Genomic DNA, 18048 nt, shown 5'->3' on the forward strand with positions numbered 1-18048 from the left:
CTTTAAGAACCGTACCTGCAGAACACCAGCAGCAACTAAAATTTCCAGGCCATGGCAGATGGATGCAACTGGTTTTCTGGCTTCCATAAATTGTTTCACTACTACAATAACATCCTCCTTTAGGGCCAAAAACTCTGGAGCTTTACCTCCAGGGAGTACAAGAGCGTCATAACTTGAGGCATCTATGGATTCAAAGTCAGCCGTTAAAACAAAATTATGTCACTACAAGAAAAAAAGGCTAAAGTGACCAAATTAAAAGTGAGGCTTGTAAATTCGTCACATATAATAGGTATTTGTGACGAATTTATCAAGTCGTCACTCATAAGACAACGAAGACATCTGCAATTTTGGAGGAAGGCCAAATCCCTCACAAATAGGCTGGCGGTTTTGGGCGGGAGAGACCAACAACTATTTGTGAGGCTTGTTGAGTCACATATAATATTTCAAGGCGTCACAAATATTTAGTGCGGGAATATCTATCCAAAAAAATAAAAAATAAAAAGGAGGGAATATTTAGTGCGGGAATATTTAGTGGGGAATATCTATCTATCCAAGAAAAGTTTCCCGCCCCAAAATAAAAATTATATTTTAAGGTTAGTTTTCATTACATATTCGCACATGTGAGGACCTGGCCTCACTTATTCATTTAAAATATTAATCAAAATTACAACTATTCATTCATCTGCCTCTGTTTATTCACTCTTTACTCGCTCTGCTACCAAGACTCATAGCCATCTGCGTTTCTCAAATCAGCGGCCATCGATCAATACTATTTCGTCGTCGGCTACTTCTCCTACGACGGCAACTTCTCCAACGACCATTATTGCTCCAGCAACAACTACCACTTTGACGAAATTCATTCCTAATTCCTCAAGGCTCCACAATACTTTGTCTTCTTAATCCTAAAACAGGTATCATATTTGTAGTTTTAACTTGTAATTTTTTTTATCTCTTTGCTTCAGTTTGGGTAAGTTGAGTGTTTTGATGAATTTTTGCATGTTGAAGATGTAGGATTCATAGAATCATCCTGTGATTGTTGATTGGTTTATTTGTGAAATCTCTTCAGGCATAATTTGATTTATTGGGTTTTTATGCACTGTTGTTAATTTGCGTTATGATCTTTGCTGTTCAAAAATAGAAATATGAATCGGTGTTTACATTTCAAAAATCTCGTTCTTAGAGTTCTAATTGGAGTTGTGCTTTAGGAGGAGATTGGAATGTAATAGGAAGAATATATATTTATTAACTTTACTACTTTTTGTCTGTTTGTTGAGGCAATTATAGAAGAATATATACATGTGATCAATATGATTTCTATCGTTGGCTACCTAAAAGATCAATTATGAGCCAAGCCTTTGAGGATATCATAAAAAGCATGACAACTCATCATGCTAGGCTTTAAAAGATTTGTTTCTACATAATAAATTTGGAACATGTTTATTATCTAATTACTAGTGCTTGCCTTTTTTTTTGGCAGGTCTGTTGCTTTTTTGCTGGGAGCAGGTTTATTAGAAAAAATTTGCAGAGAGGTGAATTCCCCTGCCGTTTATCATAGTCATTAACTTTTCTTGTTTATGTTTATGTCTATACTTTCTTCTATATATAGTGGTTTCTAAACACAAGTTTTAGATGGATAGGCAGTGGATTGCCAAATGTCGTGATCGAGGAAACGATCCAAATTATAAGAAAGGGATTGAATCCTTCATTGATGTTGCAAGACACCATGTGAATGCTAGTGGTGAGATATTATGTCCATGTAGGCATTGCCATAATTCATTTTGGCACCCTATTGATATGGTTCACTTCCATTTGTTGCGGTATGGAATGGATGTTACTTATGACAGATGGATATATCATGGAGAAGAAGTTGATTTTCTACCACATGGTTTGACCTTTCCAGCTCCGAGTTCTCCAACTATTGAGCCTAACCTTCAAGGCAATGATGAAATATTTAATATGATGAATGACATATTTTATAGGGAAGATGTTGTTCAGGAAATAAGAGAGGATGGAGATAATGCAATGGAGGGAGGAGATACCGTAGATGGTGATAACAATAGTAATATTGATAGTATGAGTATGGATAAGGATAACTATGAGAGGTTATTGAGTGAAGCTCAATGTGAACTATACCCAGGTTGCACTGAATATACAGTTTTGAAGGCTGTTGTGGAATTGATTCAGTACAAAGTTGATGGAGGTTGGACCAACAAATCAGTTGATAAGTTATTAGGATTCATGAGGAAGACATATCCCAAACCCAATAATATTCCAGAAACATACTATGCGTGCAAGAGGATGTTGAAAGGTTTGGGCTTAGGTTATGAAAACATACATGCTTGTAAGTATGACTGCGTATTGTTCTATAAGGAGCATGAATGGAAGGATAAATGCCCAGAGTGCAATGAGCCAAGGTATAAGGATAGTACTTCTGAAAAAGGAAAGAAGATTCCTCAAAAAGTATTACGTTACTTTCCATTGAAGCCTAGGTTACAGAGATTGTTTATGTCAAGAAACACATCGACTGATATGAGGTGGCACAAAGATAAGCGGGTTGATGATAGTGAACAAATGGTGCATCCAGCAGACTCTATTGCATGGAAAGATTTTGATAAAATGTACCCAGACTTTTCTAAAGACCCACGAAATGTCAGATTAGGCCTTGCAACGGATGGATTTAATCCTTTTGGAAATATGAGCACGACTTATAGTATGTGGCCTGTCATAGCTGTACCTTATAATTTGCCACCATGGAAGTGCATGAAGCAAACATTCTCAATGATGACTTTGTTAATTCCTGGTCCACAAGCTCCAGGCAGAGATATTGATGTTTATTTGCTTCCAATGATTGATGAGCTTAAGGAATTGTGGGAACATGGTGTTCAGACTTATGATTATATGACTAAGTCTATGTTTAATTTACGAGCAGCTGTGATTTGGACAATTAACGACTTTCCAGCTTATGGAAACTTATCCGGTTGGAGCACCAAGGGGTTTTTAGCATGTCCGGTATGTAATATGGATACTACATACTGTAGGTTACGGAGTAAGATTGGTTATATTGGGCATCGCCGCTACTTACCCATGCAACATTCATGGCGCAAAAATAAAGCTGATTTTGATGGCCATCAAGAGATGAGACCTCCTCCAAGAGAATTTTCCGGGGAAGATATTCTGGAGCAGTTTGATTACATTAGGCCTTGCAAACCTGGTAAGCATCCCGATAATAAGGAGAGAAAGAGAAAGCGGAATGATGAGGAATTAAATTGGACCAAAAAAAGTATATTTTTTCAATTAGATTATTGGCCCCATTTAAAAATTAGACATAACTTGGATGTTATGCATATAGAGAAGAACATTTGTGATAGCATCATTGGGACATTATTCAGTATAGATAAGAAATCGAAAGACACATACAAGGCAAGGTTGGATTTGAAAGACATGAAAATTAGAAAAGAGTTGTGGTTGAAGGAGAATGGGAGCAAGTTTGATAAGCCTCCCTCGGAATATGCACTAAAACCACATGATCGTAGAGCTTTCTGCCAATTCTTAAAATCAGTTAAATTTCCTGATGGTTATGCAGCCAATATATCAAGAAATGTGAATTTAGATGATGGAAAGCTATCGGGGTTGAAGAGCCATGACTGCCATGTGTTTTTGCAACATCTTCTATCGGTGGGAGTTAGAAAATACTTGAAGAAATCTATATCTGCCCCACTTATAGAATTATCATATTTCTTCCAACAAATATGTGCAAAAACGTTGATTGTAGCCGAACTAGAGAAGCTGGAAAAAAATATTGTGCTCACACTATGCAAGCTAGAGAGAATTTTTCCACCCGCATTCTTTGATATCATGGTTCACTTAGCTGTCCACCTACCTCGAGAAGCCAAACTTGCCGGACCAGTAGCATACCGATGGATGTATCCTATAGAGAGGTAATGTATTTAAATTTTTATGATTCATTCTTCTTAATATTATTAGCAAGTGACTGATCTTTAAATAATTCCTAGGTTGTTGGGAACATACAAGAAATATGTACGCAATAAAGCTCGACCTGAGGGTTCTATTAGTGAGGCATACATTGCAAAAGAATCTTCAACATTTTGTTCAATGTATCTCAGTGGTGTTGAAACTGCCCTTAATCGACCAGAAAGACACAATGATAGGGGTGAACCTAAGGTGAAGCTTTCAGTTTTTGCTCAAAAATTACGTCCAACAGGGGGTCATGTATTGAGTGAATGGTCAGAGGAAGAGATGAAAGCAGCTTTTTGGTATATCTTGGACAATTGTGATGAGATTGATTCCTTCAAATAGTATGTCATCTAGTTTCATCAGGAGGAGATGAAGATAATTTACATAGCGATTTAGATAGTGATTTAGAATGAGAGATTTGGTCAGTTTTGGATACAGCTAGTTTCATCATTTTAATGTACTGGTATATAATTTTTTTTAAACATTGTTTTGCACTAATGTAGATGAATTATCCTTAAGTTACATTGACTGTTTTTGTGTTTGCATTAAAATGTAGATGAATCCTCCTCAACAACAACGTGGGAAGCAATCAAAGAAAAGGAAGCAATGTGCACCTACTCATCTAGCACTTGGTCATCCATCAGCTTCTCATCCAACACCTTCTCATCCAGCTCCTAGTCATCCAACACCTTTTCATCCAGCACCTTCTCATCCAACACCTACTCATCCAGCTCATGAGACAAATCTTCAAGAGGTTACACCACAAGACACAGGTACCATTTTTAAGGTTTTTATAGTTTTAGATTTGTGAATAAATGGTGATGCAGTAAACTCTTCATGAGTAAACTGAATATGGTGCTGCAGTAAACAGAGCAACACCACTCTAATATTAGTAAACATAATATGGTGCTGTAAACAGAATATGGTGCTGCAGTAAACAGAGCAACACCAATCTAATATTAGTAAACAGAATATGGTGCTGTAAAAAGAATATGGTGCTGCAGTAAATAGAGCAACACCATTCTAATATTAGTAATCAGAATATGGTGCTGCAGTAAACAGAGCAACACCACTATAATATTAATAAACAGAGTAAACATAATATTAGTAGTTGTTGCTCTGTTTTTATTTTATATTTGATGTTCTGTTTTTTATTTTGGATTTGAAGAGGCTACTTCTATGTCTTCTGGCACGAAGCGACGAGGAAGATCTTATGGGAAACGCCTCCATGAGCTCATAGAAGCCAATGATGGGAAACCACTAACTGTTGCATTTGACCCGAAGTTGAAAGTCCCTATCAACAAGATGGTTCATACATTGCTTACGAATGAGATTGGAACTAGCATTAGAACTCATGCACCTGTATGCCATAAGCTGTGGGAAAAAGTCCCAGATGACGATAAGAAGAAACAAATTGTCAATTTACTGGTTAGTTTAATATTGGTATAAATTTGATTTTGTTATCGCATTGTAGCACTATCCTAATATTTTGTATGTGTGTATGTTAGGCATTATTTGATGTGGACCTGACCCAATCGATGGTTAGTGAATTTGTGGAAGCTAAGATGGCTAGAGCATACATTGTTTTTAAGAATAGGCTGCATGATCACTACAAGAAGGTTGCCACTACTCCAGCACGGGGAAGGGCCACCTTGCCTCCGGATAGTCTATGGAATAAGCGAGCTGTGGAGCATTGGCATTGGCTTTGTGATAAAATGTACACTGAACCCACTTTTGTGGTATGTATTCCATAATTGTTTTACTGTTTTATTTTTTTATTTTTTGAGTAACAGTGTATTTGTTAATTCATGTATTTTTTTTATTACAGGAAAAGTCAAAGAAAAATTCTAATAACCGTAAAAAGAACAAAACAAACCACAGGGGAGGTGCATGCTCATTTGTCCAGCATGCTCAACAGGCTGTTAAAGTAATATAAAGTTACATAGCTACATTAAATATTTTCCAATTGATTTTAATCAGTTTTTGTATTTCTGATTTATAGGAGGGGAAGCCTTTATCATTCATTGATAATTGGGAAAGGCTACATAAAGACAAAGAGCATAATTGGATTAGTGAGGATGCCCAAGCAAAGCATGTAAGTCAATAATGATTTATATTAGTAAATATTATTGCACCCAAATTGATTGAAATCGTGGATCCTCTTACATATTTAGAAAACACTATGTACTATGTACTATGTAATACTGCTTTTTAGATGGGTGCTGGTTGATTAGTTCTTCTTACACACACTAATGGCATCTCATATGTCATATGTAAGTTTAATTTGTTGGTTTGTCTATAGGAAAAAATGAAACAAATGCGAGATGAACTGAGGTCTAAGATGATTGAGGAGGCTGATGAGGATATTGAGGTTGATTCAATAGAAGTTCCAATTGAGGCTGAGTTCAAGATTATGGGTGATGTACTTGGAGTGAAAGGTAGGACAGTTCGTGGTCTTGGTGCTTTTCCTCGAATGGAAGCCAATATCTCAACTACTGGTTTTTCTGGAACTTCTAATTCCGAGCTTAGCAAGTTACAAGATACCGTACAAATGCTTGCCTCAAATATGCAAAGTGTGCAGGAAGATTATTCAAATTTAAGGGCTAATTTGGTGGCAGCTCTGGAGGCATCCAACAATGGTGGGCTGGATAATGCACAGTTGATGTCAATGTTGCGTGCAGCTTTGATGCCGTCGGCAACAACCTAGGATGAGATTTACATGTTTAAATTATGTTCTTTTGGATACTAAGAGTGTTTAGAACCTTGGATATACGATTAACTTGGATATGCTATTTTGGATATTATTCATCTATGATATGAAGCTTCTGTATTCTTGATGCAGAATATTACATTTATTAGGATCATTGTCATGAAATCTTTCACACGTATTATCAATTGTGATGAGTTTTTTTGGCATAACAAATTATAGAATATGACGATTTGTTATATGTCATATTTTAAACAAAGTGACAATTTATAAAGCATCACAAATTGAACATTGTGACAACTTGTCTGTCGTCATAATATATACCATGTGACCACTTTCCAGTCATCAAAAAATGAATTTGGTGACCTATTGTTATATGTCACAAAAGAAACAATGTGACAAAACACGAGAAGTCACATATTGTAAACAGTGACAAATTCGTACATCGTCACAGTGTACCATATGTGACACTTAGTTATAGTCGTCACATTTGACATCGGGTGAGGGGCCTAATGTGACGACCATTGTGACGCCAGAATATGGTCACTTTAACGTAACCGCGAGGAAATTTTGCCTAATGTGAGGAATTTTTTTTGTCACATTAGCCTATTTTTCTTGTAGTGTGTCCCTGGATCTCACTGTAGGTTTGGCCCCCTTCAAGATCACGGATAGCAGTTGGGCATGTATCACCGGCTTTCTTCTTGGGGCAAACCACATCAACATGGCATCCTAGAACTTTAAGGGTCTGATAAGGCACAGTTACCTCATAATCTTCCACGTAGTTCTACAAATATTGGGAGGGGAGCAATTAAATGATGATGATTAGTAACTAACAGTTTAATCTTTGGCTATATTTTGTCCTATATTTGTCATTGCAATATAAAAGAAAAAGAAAAGAAAGCTTACTTCGATGATGATGAGGACCCTTCTCTCTGAAGCACATATGTTGCTTCCTAGTGCCTTGAGAAAAAGCCCAATGAACTCAGGATTGCCATAATATGTGACCCCAGTAATTAAATTATCGTCAGCAACACACACTGACAATGAATCTGGTTCTACCCAGTGAGCACCAGCAGCAACCAATCCAGGCTTCATAGTTGAAACCGCTGTGCACTTGCGACCTTTAACAGCGCCTACAGGTGCTAAGACCAACAGCCCATGGCAAATAGCAGCAATTGGCTTTCTGGAGTCAGAAAATTTTCTCGCCAATTCTACAACCGATGCCTTCCATAGCAAGTGTTAGTAAAGACAAAGACAAAACATAGACATCCCTAAATGGCTTGTCTACCACCTTGTTACTTTTCCTTGTTTTCATATTCCTTGTTTTAGGGATGGAAACTCTCCATGTTTCCCTCCATGTCTTGTGCATTGTTTGTAACTAATAATCACCTTGTATACTTGTATATCTAACCCTTCACCAAGTAAGAAATTAAAATTGGCAGATTTGAATTCTCTGCAAAACCTATCTTGTTCTTCTTGTTATACATTCTCAACTCTCTCAATTACACTATATTTGGCATGGTATCAGAGCAATCGATTTTGGTTGCCTCTGCATAACCTTGTTCTTGCCTAAATCTCTACCTATCCTTGCCCATAATTTGCTGTTATATTATTCCTACCTCATACTTTGCCTTGCCTCAAAATTGGTCTTGATCACAAGCCATTTTTGTGCTCTTGTTTGCTGAAGTTTTAAGCTATTTCTTCCTCTACATCCTTTAATATATTTACCTCATGGGTGACACCAACGACTCCATCAACGACTCCACGGGCGACTCCTCTAAAATCGACTCCACCAAGATCGACTCCACAACACCACCACCACCCCGGTCCTCTCATGACTACTCTCCAATTACTCCTGATAAGTTGGATGGGTCCAACTATCCTGCATGGTCTCGTAGTGTTCGCTTGGCCATCACTGCTCGTCGTATGGCTGGTTTCATTAATGGTAAAAAGATTGCCCCTGCCATTGATGATCCTAGCTATGAAGCTTGGGATGAAGACAACTGTTTGGTGCAGTCATGGCTCCTCAACTCCATGACCAAAAATGTACGTGCCTTATTTGATCACTGCTTAACAGCTTATGCGGTGTGGGACGCAGCTCGGAAGACATATACTGTCACACAGAATAGCTCCAAGTTGTACCAACTCCGTCGTCAGTCAGTCACCACCTCTCAAAGTGGTGAACCTGTGAATGTATTCTACGAAAAATTACACATAATATGGCAGGAAATTGACAGCCTCCGTCCCTGCAAACATACCAATCCCGATGATGTGGCTCTTCACCAACAAGCACTTGAGGTGGAACGTGTGTACGATTTTTTGGGAGGACTCGATCCCAACTTTGATTCCGTTCGTAGTCGGATTCTTGCCATGAATCCGCTTCCAGCAGTCATTGAAGCTTATGCACTAGTGGTAGAAGAAGATAATCGCCAATCTTCCATGCTTGGCGGTGGGAGTGCAATGGCGGTCAAGCCATATCGGCCACCACACCGTATGTCCTCCGGACTTCCCCCCCGGGGCCCCAAAACTGACAATGCAAAGGGAACTGAGAAGTGCACTCATTGTGGTGGTGATCATCTTGTTGAGAAGTGCTTCAAGCTTCATGGTTATCCTGAGTGGTGGGATGCTTTCAAATCCCGCAACAAAACACCCAAGGCAGCATGTGTTATAACTACCGATGCCTCTCCATCTTCCACCCTACTCTCCGACTCCGAATCAGGTACACGACCCACTACATGGATAATTGACACAGGTGCCACTGATCATATGACTTTTGACTCTACTATGTTTTCCACAATATCTTCTAAGTCTCGTCATCCTTACATCACTAGTGCCAATGGAGTCCCCTCTAATGTTGCTGGTGAAGGAACTATATCACTTTCCCCTTCCTTATCTTTATCTCATACACTACTTGTTCCCTCCATCAATTGCAATTTGCTGTCTGTTGGAAAATTACTTGACTCACATAACTGTTATGCCACATTCTATCCTTCCCATTGTCTTTTTCAGGACCTCATGACTCACGCGACGATTGGGCATGGTAAACGAAGAGGGGGGTTGTATTCCTTGACGGTCTCTTCACCACCAAGGGCAGCTCATACTCAAGGTTCCAGCTCACAAGCTCGCAATCAACATCAGATTTGGCTTTGGCATCGTCGTCTAGGACATCCATCCTTTGGCTATCTTCAACGTTTGTTTCCGTCTTTGTTTCGTGGCCTAGATCATTCTCAGTTTCAGTGTGAAACCTGTGTATTGGCCAAAAGCCATCGAACTGTTTTTCCCTTAAGTGATAATAAAACGGAATTCCCTTTTGATTTGGTTCACTCTGATGTTTGGGGTCCTGCTAAAGTTTCTTCCAATGGCAAAAGATGGTTTATTACATTTATTGATGATTGTACTCGCATGACTTGGGTATATCTACTAGCTCATAAAAGTGACGTTTCCGCTGCAATCCGTGAATTTCATGCTATGGTTACCACACAGTTCCAAGCTTCCATCAAAGTATTCCGGTCTGATAATGGTGGGGAATATGTGAACAATGTCTTGGCACATTTCTTTCGAGACCAAGGCATCATTCATCAAACCTCCATATCTTTCACTCCGCAACAAAATGGTGTCGCAGAGCTAAAGAATCGACAATTACTTGAGGTTACTCGTGCTTACATGCTGGATAAATCGGTCCCTCACTACTTATGGGGACATGCCCTTCTTTATGCAGTATATGTAATTAATCGAGTGCCGAGTAGTGTTTTGAAGTTTGAAACTCCACTGAACACCTTGGCTCGTCATGTCTCTCTTCCTACAGTCCTCAAGCTGCCTCCTCGCATATTTGGTTGTGTTGTATATGCTCATGTTCCATCTCATCAAAGAAGTAAGCTGGACCCTTGTGCCATTCGATGTGTGTTCGTTGGGTATGGATCAACTCAAAAAGGATACAAGTGTTACCATCCTCCTACTCGTAAGTTCTTTGTCACTATGGATGCCACATTTCATGAAGATTTATCCTACTTTGAAGCTGCTATGCCCCCTTCTCTTAAGGGGGAGAGAAAGAATGAAGAGAAGGAAGAAAAAATCCAAGTCTGTGACAAAACGACCGGTCGCAACCCAGAAGCGACCGGTCGCTTTCCTGAAACGACCGGTCGCACTGACCACAGCGACCGGTCGCCTTGCTCCAGCGGTGATGAAAATCGATTCTGTGACAAAACGACCGGTCGTAATCCAGAAACGACCGGTCGCACTGACCCCAGCGACCAGTCGCCTTGCTCCAGCGATGATGAAGATCGATTCTGTGACAAAACGACCGGTCGTAATCCAGAAGCGACCAGTCGTCCAGACTCCAGGGAGGAAAATCGACTTTGTGACAAAACGACCGGTCGCACAGAACCCAGCGACCGGTCGCCAAGCACCAGTGAACTTCAAAATTTGGAAAGCGATGAAGGTATTGGAAAATTATCGTTCTTATTTGGTGAAGATCCCGGAGGAGACAATTCAAATGGTTGCTGCGATCAACAACAAAATACAATCCCTTCTTCTCAACCATCGGACCAGTCGTCTCGTGATGAGGAAACACTTGAGGTAATTCCCGAAGCACCTAATGCTATACCATACACTCTCCCACCTAGGACCACTAGAGGAAAACCCAAGCCTCAATATTGTCCTGACCTTACTGCCAAATCTAAATATCCCATTAATAACCATGTTTCAACTCATAGATTGTCAAAGTCATATGCATCATTTGTCAATCAATTATCTACTGTATGTGTTCCAAATAAGTGGCAGGATGCTATAACAGATTCCAGATGGGCTGAAGCAATGGCAATTGAAATGGAAGCTCTGGAAAAGAATTCTACATGGGAAATGGTCCAGTTGCCACAAGGGAAGAAACCAGTTGGATGTCGGTGGATATACACCATTAAATACAAAGCTGATGGATCCATAGATCGATACAAAGCTCGATTAGTGGCCAAAGGGTATACACAAACATATGGAATTGACTACCAAGAGACATTTGCACCTGTTGCCAAGATCAATACCGTACGTGTTCTCATGTCATTGGCTGCAAACCTTGATTGGCCACTATTGCAGTATGATGTAAAGAATGCATTTCTTCACGGGGAATTGCAAGAAGAAGTGTATATGGAACCACCACTAGGGACCTCCATGGCACTTGGTCCCAACACCGTGTGCAAGCTGAGAAAATCATTATACGGGCTAAAGCAGTCACCACGAGCCTGGTTTGGAAAATTCACAGATTCTATGAAGCGCTTTGGTTACACTCAGAGCCACTCGGATCACACTTTATTCTTAAAGCGTCGTGGTGACAAACTTACGGCCCTTATCATCTATGTTGATGATATGGTGGTTACCGGTAATGACAATGAAGAAATGAAGAATCTGCAGAAGCTCCTTGCTAGTAAATTTGAGATGAAGGAATTAGGTGAGTTACAATATTTTCTTGGCATAGAAGTTGCTAGATCAACACATGGCATATTTCTATCCCAACGAAAATATGTGTTAGACTTGTTAACAGAAACTGGAATGCTTGATTGTAAGCCAGCTGACACACCTATTGAGCAGAACCACAAGTTAGGGATGTATCCAGACCAAGTACCCACTGACAAAGAAAGGTATCAAAGATTGGTTGGGCGACTGATTTATCTATCACACACACGCCCCGACATAGCTTATGCTGTGAGTATGGTGAGTCAGTTTATGCATCAACCAAGTGAGGCACACATGAATGCAGTAACTCGGATCATGAGGTACTTGAAGGCTACCCCTGCCAAAGGGTTGATATTCTCCAAACATACACATATGAACCCAGAAGGATACACAGATGCGGATTGGGCAGGATCCATCACAGATAGACGTTCTACTTCTGGATACTTTACATTTGTGGGGGGCAACTTAGTCACTTGGAGAAGTAAGAAGCAAAAAGTTGTGGCTAGATCAAGTGCTGAAGCAGAATTTAGGGGAATGGCTCAAGGAGTTTGTGAATTGCTCTGGTCACGGAGATTACTGAAGGATCTGGGAATTAAACCATTGAAAGCTACAAACTTGTACTGCGACAATAAATCAGCTATCGAGATAGCACATAACCCAGTACAACACGACCGTACCAAACATGTGGAAGTCGACCGACACTTCATCAAAGAAAAACTAGAAAGGGGTATAATCAAGTTTCCATTTGTAAACTCGGAAAACCAACTTGCTGACATCCTGACGAAGGGCGTATCAAGTAAAGTTTTCCATGACTCACTGGACAAGTTGGGCATGCGTGATATCTTTGCACCAACTTGAGGGGGAGTGTTAGTAAAGACAAAGACAAAACATAGACATCCCTAAATGGCTTGTCTACCACCTTGTTACTTTTCCTTGTTTTCATATTCCTTGTTTTAGGGATGGAAACTCTCCATGTTTCCCTCCATGTCTTGTGCATTGTTTGTAACTAATAATCACCTTGTATACTTGTATATCTAACCCTTCACCAAGTAAGAAATTAAAATTGGCAGATTTGAATTCTCTGCAAAACCTATCTTGTTCTTCTTGTTATACATTCTCAACTCTCTCAATTACACTATATTTGGCAGCAAGATGTTCAGGAGATCGTCCTCCTGGTATAACTAGACCATCATATTTGTCAAATTCAATGTCATCAAATGTTGCATTCAGTGTGAAATTGTGACCACGAGATTCTTTATTAGCCTGTAACCAAAAAGGTACACAAAAGAAAAGAAAACCAAACACAACACACACATTAAAACAAGAGTAATGGTTAGGTGAATTCAAGCTTCTTTGTCTTGCTTGTCTCTCAAACTCAAACTCAAACTCAAACTCAAACTCATCAGAGGTTGTTTTCCAACAACTGTGTTCAATATTAAATATATACTAGCTTAGGCTACAATCTATAAAATCTATTCCTCTTGTTTACAAATAAAAATGAAATGCAAAGCAAGTTGGAAGTGAGCAACTATTCCTCTTTTCAAATTATGAATTTAACTGTAAATATTTTTCAAACATCACACCAAACATAATTCTTTTTAAATATTTATCTTTTGACAGGACCCGCCCCGAATTCCTCGGAACCCGAGACGAGTCCTGTGGAAAATTCCGACATCACACCGATGCCGGGCCCACTTACTAAGAACCGAGACTTTCTGCCGAAATTTCGGCAGAGTGTAAATTTGACTTTTCCCAGATCTCAACTTGTTAAAATCACAGTTTATATCCCAACTGGCAGCACACATAATGCAATACACACAGTTTACAGAAAAGGCTTCCAACCTCCAAATAAATGAAGGCAGAACCATTAGCAGTTATAAGGGTCTCAGGCCCGTTATACAATATAACCAAACCTTTTAAATCTAGTTTATTCCATGGCTGTACCTAGGCGAGACCCCAGGCTACCTATGTATCCTTGGGCAAGGGATCAAGCCACACGTAGTTCTTACAGGTCCCGGGATTGAAACTGGCTCTGATACCATTGTAAGATACCACATCGACCAACGGAGAGGGGGTGATGTGCCTTATATGTACATGCCCGCCTCCATGTAGCACGAGGCCTTTTGGGAGCTCACTGGCTTTAGAGTCATGGGAACTCCGAAGTTAAGCGAGTTGGGGCTAGAGCAACCCTAGGATGGATGACCCACTGGGAAGTTGCTCATGAGTTCTCAAAAACAAAACCGTGAGGGCAGAGAGGGGGGCCCAAAGCGGATAATATCGTGCTACGGCGGAGCCGACCCGGGATGTGACAATTTGGTATCAGAGCCACTCTACTGTGTGGTGCGAGTGTGCCGACGAGGACGTCGGGTCCCTAAGGGGGGTGGATTGTAAGATCCCACATCGACCAACGGAGAGGGGGGTGATGTGCCTTATATGTATATGCCCGCTTCCATCTAGCACGAGGCCTTTTGGGAGCTCACTGGCTTCGGAGTCATGGGAACTCCGAAGTTAAGCGAGTTGGGGCTAGAGCAATCCCAGGATGGGTGACCCACTGGGAAGTTTCTCATGAGTTCCCAAAAACAAAACCGTGGGGGCAGAGAGGGGGGCCCAAAGTGGACAATATCGTGCTATGGCGGAACCGATCTCGGGATGTGACATGGATGGTTGGATTGAACCCCTCACTCACACCCCCTCATTGTAGCAGCTCCCATCTCTTCCATATAATGCTTGGACTTTAAATTCCAAAATTTATAATCTTGATTTTGTTATATGATTTTGGATTGTTAATGAGGATTTTGTGTCCCTGTTTCTAATAGAGATAGCGCCGAATCTGCACAAAATCAGCAACTCCAATCTTTATGATTTAGTTTCCCTTTATTGTGATATTGTAATCCCACGTAATTATAGGTAATTGTAACCAAATAGGAATGTATTTGGAGACCAAGTACCAACCACTTGTATAAATATTCTAGTTCTATGGGAATACAAATCATCCAATTTCAAACCTAAGTGAATCTCTGACATGGTATCAAAGCTCTAAACCCTAGCCTAGCTTCCCTACATTTTCTCACGGTGTTTTCTCTGCCCACATATGACTTCTTCTACTGAACCATCTCTATCAAATAATCCTCCCTCGTCCCCTCCTTCTTCTTCGATGGCTTCTTCCTCGTCTATGATGTCGCTTGCTTCTCCTATGGCCTCTCCTCCTAATATCTCCTATGTTGTTTCTATCAAACTGGATCGTACAAACTACATCATTTGGAAAGCTCAATTCTTACCCCTGTTGAAGAGTACTAGTTTAGTCGGATTTATTGATCAAACAAATATGTGTCCCTCTCAGTTCAGCTCTGATGGCATCACTCCCAACCCTGCCTATGCGGGCTGGCATAAGCTTGATCAAGAGTTGCTCAGTTGGATCAATTCTACCCTCACTCCTAGCATGCTCTCTAAAGTTTCTCATTGTCTTATAGCTCGTGATGCCTGGATCTCTTTGGAGAAACGTTTCAATTCTCAGTTTGGTTCTCATATTCTTTAGTTGAAGCACTAGTCGCAAACCACCAAACGAGGTGTCTCCTTCATCACCGATTTTTTCAATCAAATGGCTACTCTTGCTAATAATATGGCTCTTGCTGGCAAACCTATGGATGACGATGGTCTTATTGACCTTATTCTCAATGGTGTTGGACCGGCGTGCTATAGCATCGTCAACTCTATTCAGTCCTGTGACCTTCTTATGGCCTTCGATGATGTTATTGACTGCTGAGACTCGTACTGATTACACCTCTTCCATGACGTCATATTCTACCACAGTGTTTTATGCTAATCATGGCCATGATTTTTCCAACCGTGGTCTTCCTTTTCCCGTGGTGGTCGCCGTGGCAGATTCTCTGGCTCTTGTGGTGTCTTTTCTGGCCTCGGTTCTTCTCCTGGTCGGGGCATCCTTCTGCTATCTTCCCAAGCTCTGCCTTCCGTGCATGTTGCTGCTAGCCGTGGTGGTTTCTCTTTTCTGTCTTATGGCTCTTCCCCTGGGTTTCACGATCATTGTTATAATTGTGGTGAATATGGTCATATGGCTTGTCGTTGCCCCCGCCCTTCTGTTGCTCCCCAAGTGATGGTTGCCTCTCATACTCCCGCTTAGTCATCCACCTGGTTCACTGATAGTGGTGCCTCCGCTCACATAACAAATGATCTTGCTCATCTCTAGCTCTCTCAGAATTATGGTGGTTCGGATCAAGTTTTAGTGAGTAATAGTCAAAGGTTTGCATATATCTAATTTTGGTTCTGGTTCCATCTCTCAATTCCATTTAAATAAAGTTCTTCATTGTCCTTTAGCGTCTCGTAATTTGCTTAGTGTACATCAATTTGCTCTTGATAATTCTGTCTATTTTATTTTCACCCCCTTTGATTTCTATGTGAAGGATCTCGTCTCTGGGAAGACACTTTTCAATTGCAAGAGTGAAAATGGTATCTATTTGTTACGGTCTCCTTCATCCTCCTCCTCCTCCTTTCCTACCACCGACGTGGCCCTCCTTGGTATCCGTACTTCCTTTCCCTTGTGGCATTAACACTTAGGGCATCCCTTTCCTGCTATCTTTCAGAAGATTTCCGCTCACCTTCCCCTTCGTGATTCTCCTAGTAGTTCCTTTTGTTCTCATTGTCCTCTAGGAAAAATTAGTCGTTTGCTTTTTTAGTTATCTTCTTCTGTCTCCATAGTTCTATTACAACTTGTTCATTGTGATATTTGGACATCTCTCGTTTTGTCTAATAAAGGTTCTAAGTATTTTATCTTATTTGTTGATGATTACTCTCGTTATACATGGGCTTTCCCTATGCGTTTTAAGTTTGAAGCTTTTGATTATTTTCAGTAATTTAGGACTTTGGTGGAAAATTTATTTTTTGTCGACTGTGTGTGTACAATCAAGTCTCTTCAAACCGATGGAGGGGCTGAATTCCTTAGTCACCAATTCCAGCATTACTTAAGTACTCATGGTATTTTTCTCCATGTTTCTAATCCTCACACCCCCGAACAAAATGGAGCCGCTGAATGTAAACAATGTCACCTCATAGACATGGCTTTTACTTTCCTCGCCACCTCCCACATGCCTATTTATTTTCGGGTTGAAGCTTGTAATACTTCTACTTATTTAATCAACCATTTGCCGGCCCGTCAATTAAATTATTTTTCTCCATATGAATCTTTGTTCGGTTGTCGTCCTGACTATTTTATTTTTCGTGTAATACAAACCAGAAGATGTAAAGAAGATTATAGAAATTGCTCTGATGTGCACTCAACCATCAGCTGCTCAAAGGCCTACAATGTCTGAAGTTATAGTTCTACTTAAAAGCACTAGCTCCTTGGAGAACAGGGCGCTCACTAGGCCTGTTGATTCTGATAAGGGAGACACATCAACCTCTACTGCTTCCTCCACATCCAACGCCACTGTATCGGTTTCTCAAGTTTCAGGTCGCTAAGTGCTAATTAAAGCAGTATATTTCAACCCTTGTACATAAAATTTGGGAGTTTTCCTTTGGATGTTTAGTTCAAAGCAAAGATGTTTTTTTTCTGTCTACTAGGATTGTTAACAATAGTGATTTCACAATCCTTTTTCTTCGTCTGAATTCCTCTTGGTTTTTCATGTAAAGCACAAATCCTAGTTGTATGCCCCGGAGCCAAACATTTGATGTACTTTAAATCTTTAGTATTCAATAATACTGCATAACTGTTGATATTTACATGAATGGTTCATAAAATTGAAGTGGAGAAGAAACTATCTTGAGAGTTGAGAATGAGTTTGGGTGGCTTGAGTGAAAACACTTAATCCATAAACACAAAGAGATGGTGAAGGCATCTTATTATGGCGGGATCATTTGCATCCTCCAGAGCCTTTCTGTTTTGAAATACGGGTAGATTTTAATCATTAAAC

The 18048-nt window shown here is 40.2% G+C and overlaps 3 protein-coding genes across 3 annotated transcripts; 2 read left to right on the forward strand and 1 right to left on the reverse strand.

Moving 5' to 3' along the window:
* Window positions 1-1629: 1629 nt before the first annotated feature.
* Window positions 1630-4317, forward strand: LOC148295402 (uncharacterized). The gene is made up of 2 exons (XM_088250134.1): window positions 1630-3938; window positions 4014-4317. Exons 1-2 carry the CDS (start codon window positions 1630-1632, stop codon window positions 4315-4317), a joined length of 2613 nt encoding a protein of 870 aa, XP_088106260.1.
* Window positions 4318-5526: 1209 nt separating this feature from the next.
* Window positions 5527-6682, forward strand: LOC148295403 (uncharacterized). The gene is made up of 4 exons (XM_088250135.1): window positions 5527-5714; window positions 5804-5902; window positions 5978-6070; window positions 6278-6682. Exons 1-4 carry the CDS (start codon window positions 5541-5543, stop codon window positions 6680-6682), a joined length of 771 nt encoding a protein of 256 aa, XP_088106261.1. The 5' UTR covers window positions 5527-5540.
* A 601-nt stretch (window positions 6683-7283) lies between these two features.
* LOC148295404 (protein DJ-1 homolog D-like) lies at window positions 7284-14166 on the reverse strand. The gene is made up of 4 exons (XM_088250138.1): window positions 14134-14166; window positions 13259-13387; window positions 7589-7906; window positions 7284-7466 (listed from the first exon to the last, which is right to left on the reverse strand). Exons 1-4 carry the CDS (start codon window positions 14164-14166, stop codon window positions 7284-7286), a joined length of 663 nt encoding a protein of 220 aa, XP_088106264.1.
* Between the last annotated feature and the right edge of the window lie 3882 nt (window positions 14167-18048).

This window comes from Prunus avium, chromosome 3, assembly GCF_965620075.1.
Source record: "Prunus avium chromosome 3, drPruAviu1.hap1.1, whole genome shotgun sequence".
Classification (NCBI taxonomy): domain Eukaryota; kingdom Viridiplantae; phylum Streptophyta; class Magnoliopsida; order Rosales; family Rosaceae; genus Prunus; species Prunus avium.